The 17,664-nt window shown below is 42.5% G+C and overlaps 1 protein-coding gene across 1 annotated transcript in view; it reads left to right on the forward strand.

Annotated features, from left to right (window-relative positions):
- TAFA4 (TAFA chemokine like family member 4) overlaps positions 1–17,664 on the forward strand; it is a 163,344-nt gene that overhangs the window by 125,846 nt on the left and 19,834 nt on the right. Inside the window, exon 5 of the mRNA XM_030206195.1 lies at positions 4,204–4,359. Within this exon, the coding sequence (XP_030062055.1) occupies positions 4,204–4,359 (156 nt within the window). The remainder of the gene's footprint in view (positions 1–4,203; positions 4,360–17,664) is intronic.

Here is a 17,664-nt window from a genome sequence, read left to right on the forward strand (position 1 = left end):
CTGTGGTTCTAGTGCCAGAGTTCACCCGGCCACATAGCACATATGACACTGCCATGTGGTGCCAACTATTTTTATTTTCCACTAAAGCAGAATTCCTTTTCTTAATTAGCTGATGGTGAAGCCCAACTGATAACCCATTCATGAATAAAAATAGTCCTAGTTTGTCTCGTCTTTATCAACAGTAGAGTGTTGGAGGCAGAAATACTAGAGCAGCAGTTCTTTCAGCCAGCTTTGTCCGATCACTTGCATTTTTTTTTCTATTCCCAGCACCTATTCCTGTCACAGAGGTTTTTGATTTATTGGCCCTGCCATGGCAATGCTGTGCTCCTCCTTGAAGCCTCAGGGCTCTTGTCTGATCTGATGTCACCTCTACTGCTGATTCTAGGGGATTTTAATCTCCACATGGACGTGACCCCTCTGGTGCTCTCACCCAGGAGTTCACTGTACTACATGATTCGGTTCAGTTAAGTTAGCACGCTTATTCCCCTTTGCACAGAAAAAGGTTAGATTTGGGGAAGTCAATTTTCAAAGGATTTTATGCAGCTACACCTGTGTTTAGCTGCCAAAAACGATATTTGAAAACTTATCAGCGCTTGTAAAACTACATTTGCAGTTTCATAATGCATAGAGCAAAAAGGTATGGGTGGAAGAGGGCTGGTTCAGCGGGAAGAAAGCACCCACAGTTGATTTTCAGTTTGAACTCCTTTCATATACTTTGCAGCATGAACTTTGTGCCTGCTGCACAGTACTAGGTATAAAGTCCTTGGGTTCCTTGGAACCCCCGGCATATGAGCTGGTGGATTTTCAAAGGGAAACTCAGTCAGGAATTTCCATTTGAAAATGACCTTGCAGTACAAAACACCTATAGATCTACAAGTAGCCTGGGGAGTCTGAAACTTGCCCTACCCCATCTTACTTAATTTTGGGGGGCATATGTTCTAAAGATAAAGGTGTGGGCTAAGGCCATTTAGCATGCACTAAATACATTGTGGTATCCATGAAGGCCCTGGCATGCTCGCTAAACTGACCTGATAAGAGTACTGGTTAAGACCAGTGTGTATGCACTTGAAAAAGGAGTAACTTCAGATGAAAATGAGGTTTTAAAAAGCATGTGCCAAGTAGCAGCTCAGCTCTCTCTCCCCCATGAACTTTCCTCTTTGAGAAGTTCTAACATTTAAGTTCGGCCTTGAACCAGGTTTTAGCATTCACACTACTTTAAGGGATCAGCTGAAGGTATACATTGATGGTTACTGAGGGGTGAGATGGGGTTGTTAATGGAAGCAGCATTGTTGGAGGTGTGGAATAGAGGAAGAGAGTGAAGTGGAGAAAGGAGGTGCCCAGAAACAGATGCTTGATCACTTAAAAAAAAAATTCTACATGTATGCAGAAAAGAAAATGCATTTTCAAGGGTTTGCTGAGAAACAGCGTTTTGCAGGTAGAGGCATGTTGGCGTTCATGTAACCTGGCCCCGGTGTTCTCTTCAGTGTGTACAGTAGTAGGCTTGCCACATTAATAAAGATCCACAAGGTCAACCGTGATACTTTTTAATTTGCCTCCATACATTTGTGACTGGATGTCTAGAACAATGCACTGACCCGATGAAAGGAATATAATTCTAGCAAGGGTTGATGGGAGGGTAATTTTCAATGCCATTTCAATCAGAGTGTTTTACTGACTGTACATTTGTCCTTTAGATTGTAAGCTCTTTGAGCAGGGACTGTCCTTCTATGTTAAATTGTACAGCGCTGCGTAACCCTAGTAGCGCTTTAGAAATGTTAAATAGTAGTAGTAGTAGTAAATAGCTCCTTGAAGATTTCCAATTCAGGCAAAAGAATGCTGAATTTTTACCAACATTGATGGTGCTCCTGGAGTTAAGTTGGAAGAGACAATAACATAGTAAAGAGGCCCTTTTACTATTCCCTACTCTCCACCCCACCTGCTTACTTCAATCAATAGATGATTGTTTGGTCCTTCCTGGCCCATGCTTTGCCCAACTCCAGCCAACTAGATATCATGTTCCCCCAACAAATCATGCAGTTAACATGCAAATGAGTACATGCTGTCATGCCACTGCAGTAAGTTTCCATGCTCATGCGGTAGCAGTGCACATTAATTTGTGTGTTAACTGATCAACACACTTTAGTAAAAGGAGTTCCTAAGCTTTTCCCAGAGATACAGAGTGGGAGAAAAGCTTGAGAAAATCAGTCTATTGTCACATAGCCCTGGATGAGTTAAATTTCGATTGAGCTGACAATAAACAGAGCAGTACAAAATTCCCCATTAGCAATACACAGAGCTCACATCACTACACCCTGCCTTGGGCTAAAAAACATAAATTGTACCAAATTCTTACTCTGATACTAAATTGTAGATCGTATGTGTCTTTTTTGCATTTATTGGTATGTGTCACCGACTGTTATTACTAAACACAAATGCATTACATTATTCCATTAGACTTTTATCAGCTTAGCGTGAATATTCTAGTTTTCTTCTTTTTTACCTGCTTTGCCTCACACAGATTCTTGCTCCGTGTATATATAAAATATTTTTATTGAGATTTTTCAGTGTTTTCGTTTTGTAAAAGTTTTTATTGAGATTAATCTGTATATATCTTTGCAACCAAATACTTCCACTGTTTTGATGCCAATAGATCACTGGCTATTTTAAATCATTTTATGACTTGGGGGGGGGGGGGTGGAGGGGGAATTCAGTAAATGCTACCCAAAGTTAGGCACTGGGAAGATCTGCACTAAAGTAGTATTCTGCTCAGGGCGCTCCGCGCAGAATGTCCTTGCAGTGTGGATCTCACGCCTAACTTTGGGCGCAGGCAGGCCTGCTGAAGACCTGGTATAACTAGTGGCGGTGGGGTGTATAAAATGATCCTATTCTATAATATTGCACCTAAGTTTTGGGAACGCTTCTGACCCGCCCTTGCCCCTCCCATGGCCACACCCCTTTTGAGTTGCACATCATAAGATTTAGAGGCACATGCTATAGAATACGGTGTAGGGCAGATCTGCATGTAAATCATAATGCAGTGGTTCCCAAACCTGGTCCCGGAGGCACCCCAACCAGTCAGGTTTTCAGGATATCCACAATAAATATGCATGAGAGAGATTTGCATGCAGTGGAGGTAGTGCATGCAAATATCTCTTGTGAATATTCATTATGGATATCCTGAAAACCTGGCTGGGGTGCCTCCAGGACCAGGTTTGGGAACCGCTGTCATAATGACTGCCAATTAACACCAATTTATTTATTTATTGGAATTTATTAACCATCTTTATGAAGAGTGATTCACCCAAGGCGGTGTACAGTAGGTACAGTTTAACATCAAACTTACAATTTTGTTATCAACATAACAATAGTAAAATGAACAAGTATAGACATAGACACAGTGAAAGATGAAAACTTGAAAGCGGCAAATTGAAACCTAATAGGACTACCATGAAAAGGGATAAAAAAATATACACATTTAACAGCACTGAAATTCAAATAACAGAGATGTAATACTATGCAAGCATAATAGCGATGGAATAGTCAATAAGCACACAGAACCTTCAACTAACATTGCTATGATACTAATGCTTTTATAATACATAGCAAATTTTGAACATGCTGACTTGCATATTGATAATGGCTCACTAATTAGCTTGTGTGCAGATCTGGGGTCTGCACCCAAATTTGCATGCCCAACTTTGGGGTAGAATTTTAACGTGGAAGGAAGTGGTAGGAAAAGGAAGGTCAAAGACTGCAGATTGCCTTCATTACCTTTTTGTGCCTCAGGTGAAAAGCTGCATTTGATAGTCTGCCTGAGCTACTGGAGTAATAACCTTGACATACAGTAACAAGAAGATGTAAGAACTCTTAGGTCTTTTCATCATGTGAAGGACAATTCTATAACTGGGCATGTGACATTTTGCGTGCCTTGTGACTGTACACCTGCCGTTGACCTGGCGTAAAGGATCATGCCTAAATTCAAAAAAGCCTTTGATAGATATCAATATATCTATATCTTTGCAGTGCAGACTCTATTCTTCATAGGCATCCTGGAAAGAGTTGGTGCTCAATGCAGGCCTTCGGTGCACCTAAACAAAGGCGCCCAGTTATAGAATCACCCCTAAGGGTTTGCATGCTCTCCAAACTGAATGTGTATCATGGGGAAAACTAATGTTCACACACTTCTGCTTCCTTGGTTATTAGGCCACCACCAAGTGAAACAGGGCACGTGTGAAGTTGTGGCCGTGCACCGGTGCTGCAACAAGAACCGGATCGAGGAGAGGTCACAAACGGTGAAGTGCTCCTGTTTTCCGGGACAGGTTGCTGGCACGACAAGGGCTCAGCCCTCTTGTGTGGAAGGTAAGGAAGTTCTGCTTTAATTTCTGTGTAATTCAAGCGGGTTTGAGGATATCACCTCCTCAATCAGTATCCCTGAACCCTCTGCTAGTGATCAAGGACAATCCCTTATTTCGTTTGCACTAGAAACATCAATGAACTTTCTTAATAATGAACGAAGCATATTAATCATACTATAACTATTATTTTTATTGCATGTGCTTGTTCATTTCCTGTGGTACCTGGCATTCAAATACGTTCGAACTACTAGTTCTCCAAATTTGTGAGAGTTTAGCTGACAAAGAAATATGCCATGGCATGTTTCTTTGACGTTTCTATGATATACAGTATAATGAGAAATGTGAATGTCTACTTGTCAGTAAAAAAGGGAATGGGTCTTGAAATGTGACATTCTCTTCATTTTAAAGTTATTTATTGGAATTGAAACCATGCAGAACATCAGCTGGTAACTGATCATTAATGCTTTTTCTTTACAAATCAATGTAATCCTCTATTTTCATGTACTCATGTTGAAAGATATCATTTTTCTGGTTTTTACTGCTTTCCAGTTTAAATCACTGAGGTCAGCTTGTATCAGCACAGCAATTGCATAAAACAGGAAACTGAAAATACACTTATAACTTTAAACAGTTGAACTTATTCATTTAAAGCTATACCTACTATTTGTATAGTCCGATCTGGATGGATAAGTAATCTGGTTCCATTTTACTATGGGTAACTATAACCAGGTACATGTGACTTGGATTGGCCACTGTTGGAAGCAGAATACTGGGCTACATAGACCATTGGTCTCACCCAGTATGGCTATTCTTGTATTCTTTTGGAAACTTCTTTGATAATTTTCCTGGGTTTTTTCCCCCATTACTTTATTATCTTAATCTTAGATCTGATTTGCCTTATCATAATTGGTGGACGAAAGTTAGAAAATATTGTTTTTCTACAATGGCTAACATTTTTTTCCTTTGGTGTATTACTGATTTTTTACTGTATATCAAGCTGTGTTTTGGTGATATGTTAAACTTTATTTATTTATTTTATGTATTTGTTGCATTTGTATCCCACATTTTCCCACCAATTTGCAGGCTCAATGTGGCTTACATTATGCCGAAATGGCAATCGCCATTTCCGGATAGAGAATTACAAGTAGTATTGCATTAAGGCGCATAAATGGTATAGTAAAATACAAAGTGGTATTGTCTTGACGTTGCTGAGTGATAGAATGAATTATAAAATAAGTTAGATAATCAACTATCGAAAGTTCATTTCCAGCAAGAGAAATAAGGTGGTAGTGGGTATTGCGTAACTTTCATTAGTAGCAACAAAGGTTATCAGTTTAGTGTAAAGTGTTCAGTTTTGTCTAGTTCATTTAAAGTCTAGTTGTCTAGTATTTAGGATGGATCAGTATGGTATGCCTTCTTGAACAAGTTGGTTCTCAGTAGTTTTCGGAAGATTGTTAGGTCATGCACAGTTTTTATGGCCTTTGGTAGTGCGTTCCATAGTGCGCACTTATGTAGGAGAAACTGAATGCATATGTGGATTTATATTTAAGTCCTTTGCAGCTGGGGTAGTGGAGATTCAAGAATGTGCGTGCTGATCTTTTTGTGTTCCTAGTTGGTAGGTCTATGAGGTCTGACATATAGGTCGGGGCTTCACCGTGAACGATTTTGTGGACCAGGGTGCAAACTTTGAATGCAATTCGTTCTTTTAGTGGGAGCCAGTGTAGTTTTTCACTTAGGGGTTTAGCGCTTTCGTATTTCATTTTTCCAAATATGAGTCTGGCTGCTGTGTTTTGGGCAGTTTGAAATTTCTTATTTGTTCTTTGCATCCGGCATAGATGGCATTGCAGTAGTCTAGGTGGCTTAGCACCATTGATTGTACCAAGCTGCGGAATATTTCCCTTGGGAAATTTAAATTTATAAATTAAAAAAACTTAAAGAACAAAAACAAATACATATCTATAATCTAGGCTCAAGCCCTTATGTCAGGCCTTTATAGTATTGTAATCAGTGCCGATTCCCACACCAGGGGTGTAGCCAGACAACAGATTTTAGGTGGGCCTAGGCAAGAAGTGGGTGGGCACCAAGTGTTCTCTTCCCCCCCATAACCAGGAAAATGCTTCTTTCCACCTTGGCAGGCTGAAGTAGGCATGCGCAGAAAACTGAGCATGCACAGGTGCCGGTATCATGGAGAGTAGCATTTTTGTTACCATTAGGGGGAAGTCTTCAGGTGGCAGAGCTTGAGATCCCCACCAGCTACCATTAAACGTGTGCTACTGTTGGGTGGGCCTGAGCGCTAAGTGGGTGGGCCCCAGCCCACCCAGGCCCACCTGTGGCTACGCCAGTGCCCACACCTAACTGTAGGCATTAGAGATGTTTGCTGAAACCTGGTGTTTATGCTGACGTCCAAGTTAGGTGCATTGAGGCAGTATTCTGTAACAACGTGCGTAACTTTTCGGAACACTCCTGACACCCACATGCCCTTCCCATGACCACACCCCCTATTAGAGTTAGGCACCATGCCTTATAGTATAACATGCGGCTAGATGCGTGTGCCAATTAACATCAATAAGTGGTCGATAGCACCCAATTATTGATAATTGGTTCGTTAGCCAATTAATTTTCACACACATCGCGAGAGCATTCCCAAATTTTAGCATATAAATGTAGGCACTGGGTTAGCGTGGGAGTCCCTACCCCCCACCTCTATGGGTGGTGGTAAGGGCTCCCCCCCAAAAAAATGGCTGCACAGCAAGTGCTTTACTTGCCACAGGGCCATTTCCTGCAGGAAAGAGAGGCTTCCCTTTTACCCACTGTGGTAAAAGGGGGCCTCGGCCCATGTGAAAAACACACGCTGAAGCTGGCGTAGGCCCCCTTTTGCCGCAGCTTGGTAAAAGAAGCCCTTAAAGACTTAAACATGTATATCTTGGAGAAATATAAGAGATATGATATAGATATGTAATAACACCCAGGTATAAATGCACAGGATTCAGGCCTCCTTGAACGGAAAGGAGGCACTAGAAAGAGTGGTCATTGTATATGAGGGGGAAATGGTGTTTTCAGGTATAATTAAAGAAATATTTCTTTACCAGAAGGGTAGTGAACATGTGCAATAATATCCTAGTGGAGTTGGTGAAGATAAAGACAATAAAAAAATCAAGTAAGCATGAGACAAGCATCTCAGAGACTAGACAGGTCAGATGATCTTCTGCCATTAAGTTCTATATTTCGACATTTCGATTTTTATTTTCTGTTTCTACCTGCTCCATTACAGAAAGGAAAAAAAAAACTATGACAATCAGCTGAATTTAATTTGGTTGGTGACACTTACAAATTTGATGGTGCTTGGGATTTTAGAAGCAGATATTTCTGTATAAAGCCACCAGTTTTAATAACACCCCGATGCATCGATGAGTCAAATAAGGACCAATAGATGGAAACTTTATTTGCATACCAGTATGTGATTGAAACACAAATCAACAGATATTGCTTAACAGACTGAAAGGTTTGTCCCACAATCATCTGTATTTAGAGCTGAGAAATGGTAACAAATTTTGTTCCTTATGATAGAAAATATATTATAGATACCCATCAAACTAGTGTAATGCCATAGAAGTAATACTGAATACTTTTTTTTAATATAATGGGAAGAATGTATTAGTCTAGTTTATTTGGTCTATGGACAGTGTCTACAGATCTATCTATATCAATTGGCATTTTTTCTCTTCATCAGGGAGAGGGTGGGATTTTTTTGTCACTAAAGACACATTTGACCATGTAAAATCAGATTTCAAAATTGTCTCCATGAATGTGAATAAAGGTGGGTATCAGTGGAGCTGGGATGGGGCAGGTAGCATTTTATTTGTTTTTTAGGATTTATTTACCGCCTTTTTGAAGGAATTCACTCAAGGCGGTGTACAGTAAGAATAGATCAAACATGAGCAGGAGGCAATTAGAACAGTAAAAATATTAAAACAACAATACAAAGGTATGGCATGGTATAGCACATAAGCACAGCCATACTGGGAAAAGACCAAGGGTCTGTCAAGCCCAGCATCTTGTCTCCGACAGCGGCCAATCAAGGCTTCAAAAACACGGCAACCCCCCCCCCCCCCCAAAAAAAAATATTTAATAATGTTCAATGGACTTTTCCTTCAGGAATCTGTCCCAAACCCCCTTAAACTCTGTAAGGCCAACTGCTGTCACTATATTCTCCGGTAACGAGTTCCAGAGTCTAATTACATGCTGAGTAAAGAAAATCTTTCTCCTATTTGTTTTAAATCTACCATATTCTAGTTTCATCTTGTGTCCCCTGGTTCTATTATTTTTTGAAAGTGTAAACAATTGCTTCACATCTGTCCGCTCTACTCTGCTCATTATCTTGTGGACTTCTATCATATCACCCCTCTGCCGCCTTTTCTCCAAGCTGAAGAGCCCTAACCGTCTTAGCCTTTCCTCATAGGGAAGTCGTTCCATCCCTTTTATAATTTTCGTCGCCCTTCTCTGCACCTTCTCCAATTCTTTTATCCCTTTTTTGAGATGCGGCGACCAGAATTGGACACAATATTCGAGGTGCGGTCGCACCATGGAGTGATACAAAGGCATTATAACATCCTCGTGTTTGTTTTCCATCTCTTTCCTAATAATACTCAACATTCTGTGTGCTTTCTTAGCCACCACAGCACACTGAGCAGAAGTTTTCAACGTTTTAACGATGACTCCTAGATCCCTTTCTAGATCTTTGACTCCTAATGTGGAACCTTGCATGACATAGCTGTCATTCGGGTTCCTCTTACCCACATGCATCACTTTGCACTTGTCAACATTGAACTTCATCTGCCACTTGGACGCCCAATCCCCCAGTCTTCTGAGGTCCTCCTGTAATCTTTCACACTCCTCCTGCGACTTGACGACCCTGAATAACTTTGTCATCTGCAAATTTAATTACCTCACTAGTTACTCCCATTTACTACTACTACTACTACTACTACTTAACATTTCTAGATCGCTACAAGGGTTACGCAGCGCTGTACAAATTAACGAATAAGGACGGTCCCTGCTCAAAAGAGCTTACATTCTAAAAGACGAAATGTCAAGTTATAAATATGTTTAAAAAGCAGCGGTCCCAGCAATGACAACACAATATGTACTAGAACATTATAATTGGTAGTGAAGGGTAAGGCAAAGTTGAAACATATAGATGAGTAAGAAAGTAGGAAGAATTAGAAAGTAAGGTGATTGATTTGAAGAAACTTGTACGTGAGGTCAGAGAGACGGTTAAATACCATCATGTACTTCCCAAGGGGGAGATTTGTTCAAGATAACCTGTTTAGGGGTCCTTTTACTAAGGTGCTCTGAAAAATGGGTTGTGCTAGTGTAGGCACGTGTTTTGGGCATGTGCAGATCCATTTTTCAGTGCGCCTGCATAAAAGACCTTTTAAAATTTTTTTGCCAAAAATGGACGTGCGGTAAAAATTGACGCATGTCCATTTTGGGTCTGAGACCCTACCACCACCCATTGAGTTAGCTATAAGGTCTCATGCGTTAACTGTGTGGTAATCGTCTATGCACTTAGAATGAAGATTACCGCCTGGTTTCTGGCTTAGTAAATAGGGGGGTTAGCCATTTAAGTTAAAAGGTTCTTTTCCTGTGCAAGAGCCTTTACCGCTAGATCAATGGGTGGCGTTAAGGGCTCAAGCCAGTTTTGGGTGCGCGTTGGTTTCATTTTTACCGCAGGCCCTTTTCCCATCCCATTAACCCCCCCCCCCCCCCCCGTTTTTTGTGGATGCGGTAAAAACTGGCCCGGCGTGCACCCAATACACACTTCTACACTACCGCAGGTCACTTTTTACTGTGGCTTAGTAAAATTGCCCTTTGAGTGACACGTTTGAAGATATTATTTTTGAACACTACTTTAAGGGGATTTTTGAGCTATGGTTACTGTTTCAACTGTGAGTATTGTGTTGGCTGCTGCAGTATTATGAGGCATAGGAGCCAACTTTTCAATATTATTGGGGGTGTTAAGCCCAGTGGAAATAACCCTTCCTTGGACACACACAATGAACTTTCTTAATATTGGGGGCGCTCAAGCACCCACAGAGTCGGCTCCTATGAGGTCTTTTCCTTCTTAAAAAAATTTTTTTCAAGAACTTTGATATTGAGTATGCATGTAAGAGATCTGCAATATTGCCTCATTTGTATGCCTTGCTATCTCATGAATATTCATGACAGATATTGGAAAACACAACTGCTGTGCGGCCCTTCAGAGACTGGAGGCTCCTCAACAATTTCATAGAACCAAATCCTCCATCTAGTGGGGGCTTGATTTTGAGATGATAGACAATATGGCTTTCGTATTTCATCATAATTTCACTGTTCACAATGTGTCTGTGTATCTTTGCTGAGTTTATACACAAGGATGGTATTTAACGCACTGCAGATTTATGACCAGTGGAGGGCGCTGTCTGCATTTGTAGCAAAACACATCACTTGTCATTAGTAGTACACAAATGTGTTTATTTTTACAAAATGAAGAAGTATATTTGAGGGCCCCATCGTCTAAGCTAATATAAATATTTATACTCTTTTATGCTGACATACAGTATTAAAATATACTACTACTTTTGCAAAGTACTCTCAGTAGACAGAAGCAAAAATGTAATTTCATTTTCATGCCATCTGTTTAAGAACTATTTATTTTTTTTAAATATTCAGTCAGGAAAAATTATCCTTGTGAAAAGAGATTCATATATTGTGTGTAAATATATTCAGTAAAGTTACTGGAAAAAGTACTTGCCTTAGAACTGGGCAAACTGACCTTTTTATTCCTGTTCTCTCTTTTGGGGCAGGTAATCCACTCTGTCCCTACACTTCAGTCCATATTAATAAGTTAGGAGTGCTTAGGTTTGTAGAACATTTTCTCATGGATCAGCTGGAGATGGCAGTACAAAATGCAGAAGGCAGAACCTCAGACAAGTCAGAACATCACTGAACAGATCTAAAAACCAATTTTATCGTATTGTACAAAAACTCACCAGAGGCACTATTTTATTCACTCACTATTCATGCTTGCTTCCTTTGGGATAGTATTTTCTAGTGACACACCTACCACCTATGCATGTTTTACCAGCTTTGCATTTACATATCTTTTATGTGTTTATTCTGCACTTTGTAAAAAAATTATTATGCGGAGGCAGTACCTGGGGGAGGAAGCAGAAGGCATCACAGTGATCACACGGCAGTAACACCTAACCCTGGATTCTGTATAGGTTAACCAGAGTTGCATGCCCAAGGAAAAGGCACACAGTGCCATAGTGAGGGCGACTGACACCCGGGGCGGTTCGCCGCTGTGCACCCCCTCCGGGTGCAGTACAGTGCACCCCCCCCTTGATGCGCGCGCACACCCTCCCCCCGGAATGCATTCTTACCAAAGGGGCGGGCCGCTCCACCCCGAGTGTACGTCGCTGGGAGCTGTGTCGGCTCCACTGGTTCCCTGCTCTCTCTGCCCCGGAACATGAAGTAACCTGTTCCGGGGCAGAGAGAGCAGGGAACCAGCAGTGCCGACACCGCCCACAGTGGCGTGCACCCGGGGCGGACCGCCCCACCACCCCCCTTCCTATGGCACTGGAGGCACACTGAAATTAGGGACCCTTTTACTAAGCGGCTGTAAGCTCACCGTGGGCTTACCGCTTGCCGATCTGGAACTACTGCAGGGCTACCGCAGAAGCCCGGTGGTAGGTTCCCATCTCTAGCTCATTCCATTTCCGGCACTACAAGAATATGTCCTATTTTTATAGTGCCAGAACTTAACCAGCAGTAATCGGGGAGTGCCGGCTGCTGCCTGGTTACCACCGGGTTAGTGTGGGAGCCCCTTACCACCATCATAGACCCCCCCTTTTTACTGCAGCTTAGTAAAAGGGACCCCCTCAGTTAGTTAACGAGCTGTTACATAGTAACATAGTAGATGACGGCAGAAAAAGACCTGACGGTCCATCCAGTCTGCTCAACAAGATAAACTCATACAGTGGGGGAAATAAGTATTTGATCCCTTGCTGATTTTGTAAGTTTGCCCACTGACAAAGACATGAGCAGCCCATAATTGAAGGGTAGGTTATTGGTAACAGTGAGAGATAGCACATCACAAATTAAATCCGGAAAATCACATTGTGGAAAGTATATGAATTTATTTGCATTCTGCAGAGGGAAATAAGTATTTGATCCCCCACCAACCAGTAAGAGATCTGGCCCCTACAGACCAGGTAGATGCTCCAAATCAACTCGTTACCTGCATGACAGACAGCTGTCGGCAATGCTCACCTGTATGAAAGACACCTGTCCACAGACTCAGTGAATCAGTCAAACTCTAACCTCTACAAAATGGCCAAGAGCAAGGAGCTGTCTAAGGATGTCAGGGACAAGATCATACACCTGCACAAGGCTGGAATGGGCTACAAAACCATCAGTAAGACGCTGGGCGAGAAGGAGACAACTGTTGGTGCCATAGTAAGAAAATGGAAGAAGTACAAAATGACTGTCAATCGACAAAGATCTGGGGCTCCACGCAAAATCTCACCTCGTGGGGTATCCTTGATCATGAGGAAGGTTAGAAATCAGCCTACAACTACAAGGGGGGAACTTGTCAATGATCTCAAGGCAGCTGGGACCACTGTCACCACGAAAACCATTGGTAACACATTACGACATAACGGATTGCAATCCTGCAGTGCCCGCAAGGTCCCCCTGCTCCGGAAGGCACATGTGACGGCCCGTCTGAAGTTTGCCAGTGAACACCTGGATGATGCCGAGAGTGATTGGGAGAAGGTGCTGTGGTCAGATGAGACAAAAATTGAGCTCTTTGGCATGAACTCAACTCGCCGTGTTTGGAGGAAGAGAAATGCTGCCTATGACCCAAAGAACACCGTCCCCACTGTCAAGCATGGAGGTGGAAATGTTATGTTTTGGGGGTGTTTCTCTGCTAAGGGCACAGGACTACTTCACCGCATCAATGGGAGAATGGATGGGGCCATGTACCGTACAATTCTGAGTGACAACCTCCTTCCCTCCGCCAGGGCCTTAAAAATGGGTCGTGGCTGGGTCTTCCAGCACGACAATGACCCAAAACATACAGCCAAGGCAACAAAGGAGTGGCTCAGGAAGAAGCACATTAGGGTCATGGAGTGGCCTAGCCAGTCACCAGACCTTAATCCCATTGAAAACTTATGGAGGGAGCTGAAGCTGCGAGTTGCCAAGCGACAGCCCAGAACTCTTAATGATTTAGAGATGATCTGCAAAGAGGAGTGGACCAAAATTCCTCCTGACATGTGTGCAAACCTCATCATCAACTACAGAAGACGTCTGACCGCTGTGCTTGCCAACAAGGGTTTTGCCACCAAGTATTAGGTCTTGTTTGCCAGAGGGATTAAATACTTATTTCCCTCTGCAGAATGCAAATAAATTCATATACTTTCCACAATGTGATTTTCCGGATTTAATTTGTGATGTGCTATCTCTCACTGTTACCAATAACCTACCCTTCAATTATGGGCTGCTCATGTCTTTGTCAGTGGGCAAACTTACAAAATCAGCAAGGGATCAAATACTTATTTCCCCCACTGTATGTGCTACTTTATGTGTATACCTTACCTTGATTTGTATGTGTCATTTTCAGGGCACAGACTGTAGAAGTCTGCCCAGCACTAGACTCACCTCCCAACCACCAGCCCCGCCTCCCCCCACCGGCTCCACCACCCAATCTCGGCTAAGCTTCTGAGGATCCATTCCTTCTGAACAGGATTCCTTTGTGTTTATCCCACGCATGTTTGAATTCCGTTACCGTTTTCATTTCCACCACCTCCCGCGGGAGGGCATTCCAAGTATCCACCACCCTCTCCGTGAAAAAATACTTCCTGACATTTTTCTTGAGTCTGCCCCCTTTCAATCTCATTTCATGTCCTCTAGTTAACAATCAATTGCATCTGTTCCTAAATTTCACAGTCTGCAACTCCAAAGGGATGTGGCTAAGGGAGGAGCATGGGCAGATTAGGGGGCATTCCCGTAAGTTAGGTGTGGCGTTAATGAATTGTGCCTAAGGCACAACATATAAAATTTATGGAGTGAAAAAGCAGCCCTCAACTTCACAATCTCATCTCTCAGAGTCAAAAATTTCTTCCTGTGAGCTTGTGTAGCAGAGGTTAAAACAGGGAAAAATCTTCACTCTAAGAGAGAGAAACACTTTGGGGGCTCTTTTTCAAAAGAGAAAAAAGGTCTCAAAAATAGCACTTGGACTTTTTTTTCTTTCTGAAAAATGTCCAAATCGTGATATTCAAAACTCGTATTTAAGATGTTTTTCTCTGCAGTGTGTCCAAATCACAAGGGAATGTATTGTGAGCATGCTAGGCCTGGGATTTGGGTATTCCCAAAACAGAAATTTTTTTTTGTCATAATGGAACAAAGCAAAATCATCCAAGGCTAAAAATTAGACGTTAGACACACCTAAGTCACAAAAAAGTGCCCTAAATTTCAAGATGACCACTAAAGGGATTAAGGCATGATCTCCCCTACCCTCCTTGTGGCCACTGACCCCCCCCCCCCACCCCTCAAAGATGTGAAAAAAACCCCAATACATACCAGCCTCTGACAGCTTCAGATGTTATGGCAAGTCCTATTAGAGCAGCAAGCAGGTCTGTGGAGTAGCCTAGTGGTTGTGCAGTGGACTGTAGAGAAGGGGACCCAGGTCTATATCTCACTCTAACTGCTGGTACACTTGTGGTTTTTGGAGGGTTCACACTTTCCACCACGTGAACCCTCCAAAAACCATATAGGCAACCAGGGGTGTAGCCAGACCTTGCGGTGGGAGGGGGCCAGAGTAAGAGGTGGAGGGGCACATTTTGGCCTGCCGCCCTGCCACTCCCCACCCACTGCCGTAGCAAATACCTTGGCTGGCAGGGGTCCCGAACCTGCACCAGCTGAAGTGTTGTCCAGCGCTGGTCTTCGGTGCCGCGACGTTGCCTGCCCTGCTCTGTCTTCCTATCATGTCCTGCACGCTTCTTTTAGTGAAATTGAGCATGCTCAGTTTCATTAAAAGGAGCGTGCCGGATGTGAGGGGAAGACAGAGCAGGAAAGGCAACGCAGTGATGCCAGAGACCGGTGGGGGTTGGGGACCCTTGCCAGCAAAACCAGGGGCCCACAGAACATTTTGGGGGGCCCAGGCTCCCTGTAGGCAACACCTGCAGGCATAAGGGCTATTGTAGTGGTATACAGTTGCATCCAGTAAGTTTTTTTTGGTGGGTTTTGCAGGGCTCCCCATACAGTATAAGTGGGTAATGGTGAGATGTGTACCTGGGACCTTTTATGTGAAGTGCACTGCAGTGCCCCCTAGGGTGCCCCACTGTTCTGCTGGGATGTCTGTGTGGCCAGTGTACTAAGAATGCTGACCCCCACACAACCCAGTTTGTTTTTTTGTGCATTTTTCCTTTGGATGTTCCCCCCCCCCTCCCAAATGGTTCTAAAAGATAGATGCACTGAGCATAAAAATTTTCGAAACAAAAAGTTGGACTTTTTCAGGTATGAAAATGGCCATGTTCGCTACTGGATTTTGGGATGTTTTCTGCAAAATATCCAAAATCGGATTTAGTTATCATGCCAAAAATGCCCCTCCATATCTCTCTGCTGAAAATATGGTTTAAGAATGTATTGTTGTTCCATGTGGTAACCTGCTAATACATATATTCAGTGGATATTTATATAGCTATCGGTGCTGAATGTATGAATTATGGTAAGCACTGGTGCATAACTAAAAGCAATGACTGCACTGGCTTGAAATCCAATCCTATATGTTTACGTGCTTTGGGGGTTGACCTATTTCCCTCCTCCTAAATGACATCACTACCAGAATGTATTGCTTTCTTTTCTTACAGAGCAGAAATAGGTGTGACTTTTTAGCAGCAGCATTAACCAAAGTTATCAGAGGCTCCTCTGATAAAACTCGGAGCCTGACTTCACCCATAGGCATGTATGATTTTTGCTCACATTTACCAAACCCCAGCTCCGCAGCCTCCAACACCATCAGAGCTTGTAAGGAAGCTGATCAATAAATATGATAGATTCAGTCCCAGCCCCCAGTTTAGAGGAAATCAAATCGGAGAACTGTGCAGCTCTGAAATATTTTAAAGGGGGTCAGAAGCCCCAGCTCTCCAGCTGATAGGGATCAAAAGCTGGTTTCTCAATTGCAATGAGGTCCCACTGCAGCTGCAGTACTTCTGCCATGAATCATGTTGACACCGGAGAAACCTCGGTATGAGCTGCTTTCTCCCTTTTTGATTTCCACTCTCATCTTTTAATTTACTGGATCTTTTTGATTAATGCTTTTAGAATTCAGTGGTAACGACCTCTGCAAAGTTCATGGCATCTTTTCATTGGCTTCTTTATCAGCAGCAAGAAATGTGTATTAATGGCACTAAGGGGTCACTTTATTAAGCTGCATTAAAATTGGCTGTTAGCCTGCATTAATAGCTGATTTTAATGCAGGCGGTTTTTAAACATAATTTTTATTGAAATGAAAAGGACAGTACAAATCATATTCCAACAGGTTTGTACATTTTACCAAGTGTTGTGTTCAGTTTTGGAGGCCGTATTTTGCTAAGGATGTAGAAAGAATTGAGGCTGTGCAAAGAAAAGCTACAAAAATGGTATGGGATTTGCGTTACAAGACGTACGAGAAGAGACTTGCTGACCTGAGGAGAAACGGGGCTGATATGATACAGATGTTCACATATTTGAAAGGTATTAATCCGCAAACAAACCTTTTCCATAGATGGGAAGGCAGTTGAACTAGAGGACATGAGGAGATCCGTGAAATTATAGACCGGTGAGTCTGACGTCGGTGCTGGGCAAAATGGTAGAGACTATTATTAAGAACAAAATTACAGAGCATATTCAAAAGCATGGATTAATGAGACAGAGTCAACATGGATTTAGTGAAGGGAAATCTTGCCTCACCAATCTACTACATTTCTTTGAAGGGGTGAACAAACATGTGGATAAAGGGGAGCCGGTTGATATTGTGTATCTGGATTTTCAGAAGGCGTTTGACAAAGTACCTCATGAAAGACTCCAGAGGAAATTGGAGAGTCATGGGATAGGAGGTAGTGTTTTGTGGATTAAAAACTGGTTAAAAGATAGAAAACAGAGAGTAGGGTTAAATGGTCAGTATACTCAATGGAGAAGGGTAGTTAGTGGGGTTCCCCAGGGCTCTGTGCTGGGACAGCTGCTTTTTAACATATTTATAAATGACCTAGAGTGGGAGTAACTAGTG

Source organism: Microcaecilia unicolor, chromosome 6 (genome assembly GCF_901765095.1).
Source record: "Microcaecilia unicolor chromosome 6, aMicUni1.1, whole genome shotgun sequence".
Taxonomy (NCBI): domain Eukaryota; kingdom Metazoa; phylum Chordata; class Amphibia; order Gymnophiona; family Siphonopidae; genus Microcaecilia; species Microcaecilia unicolor.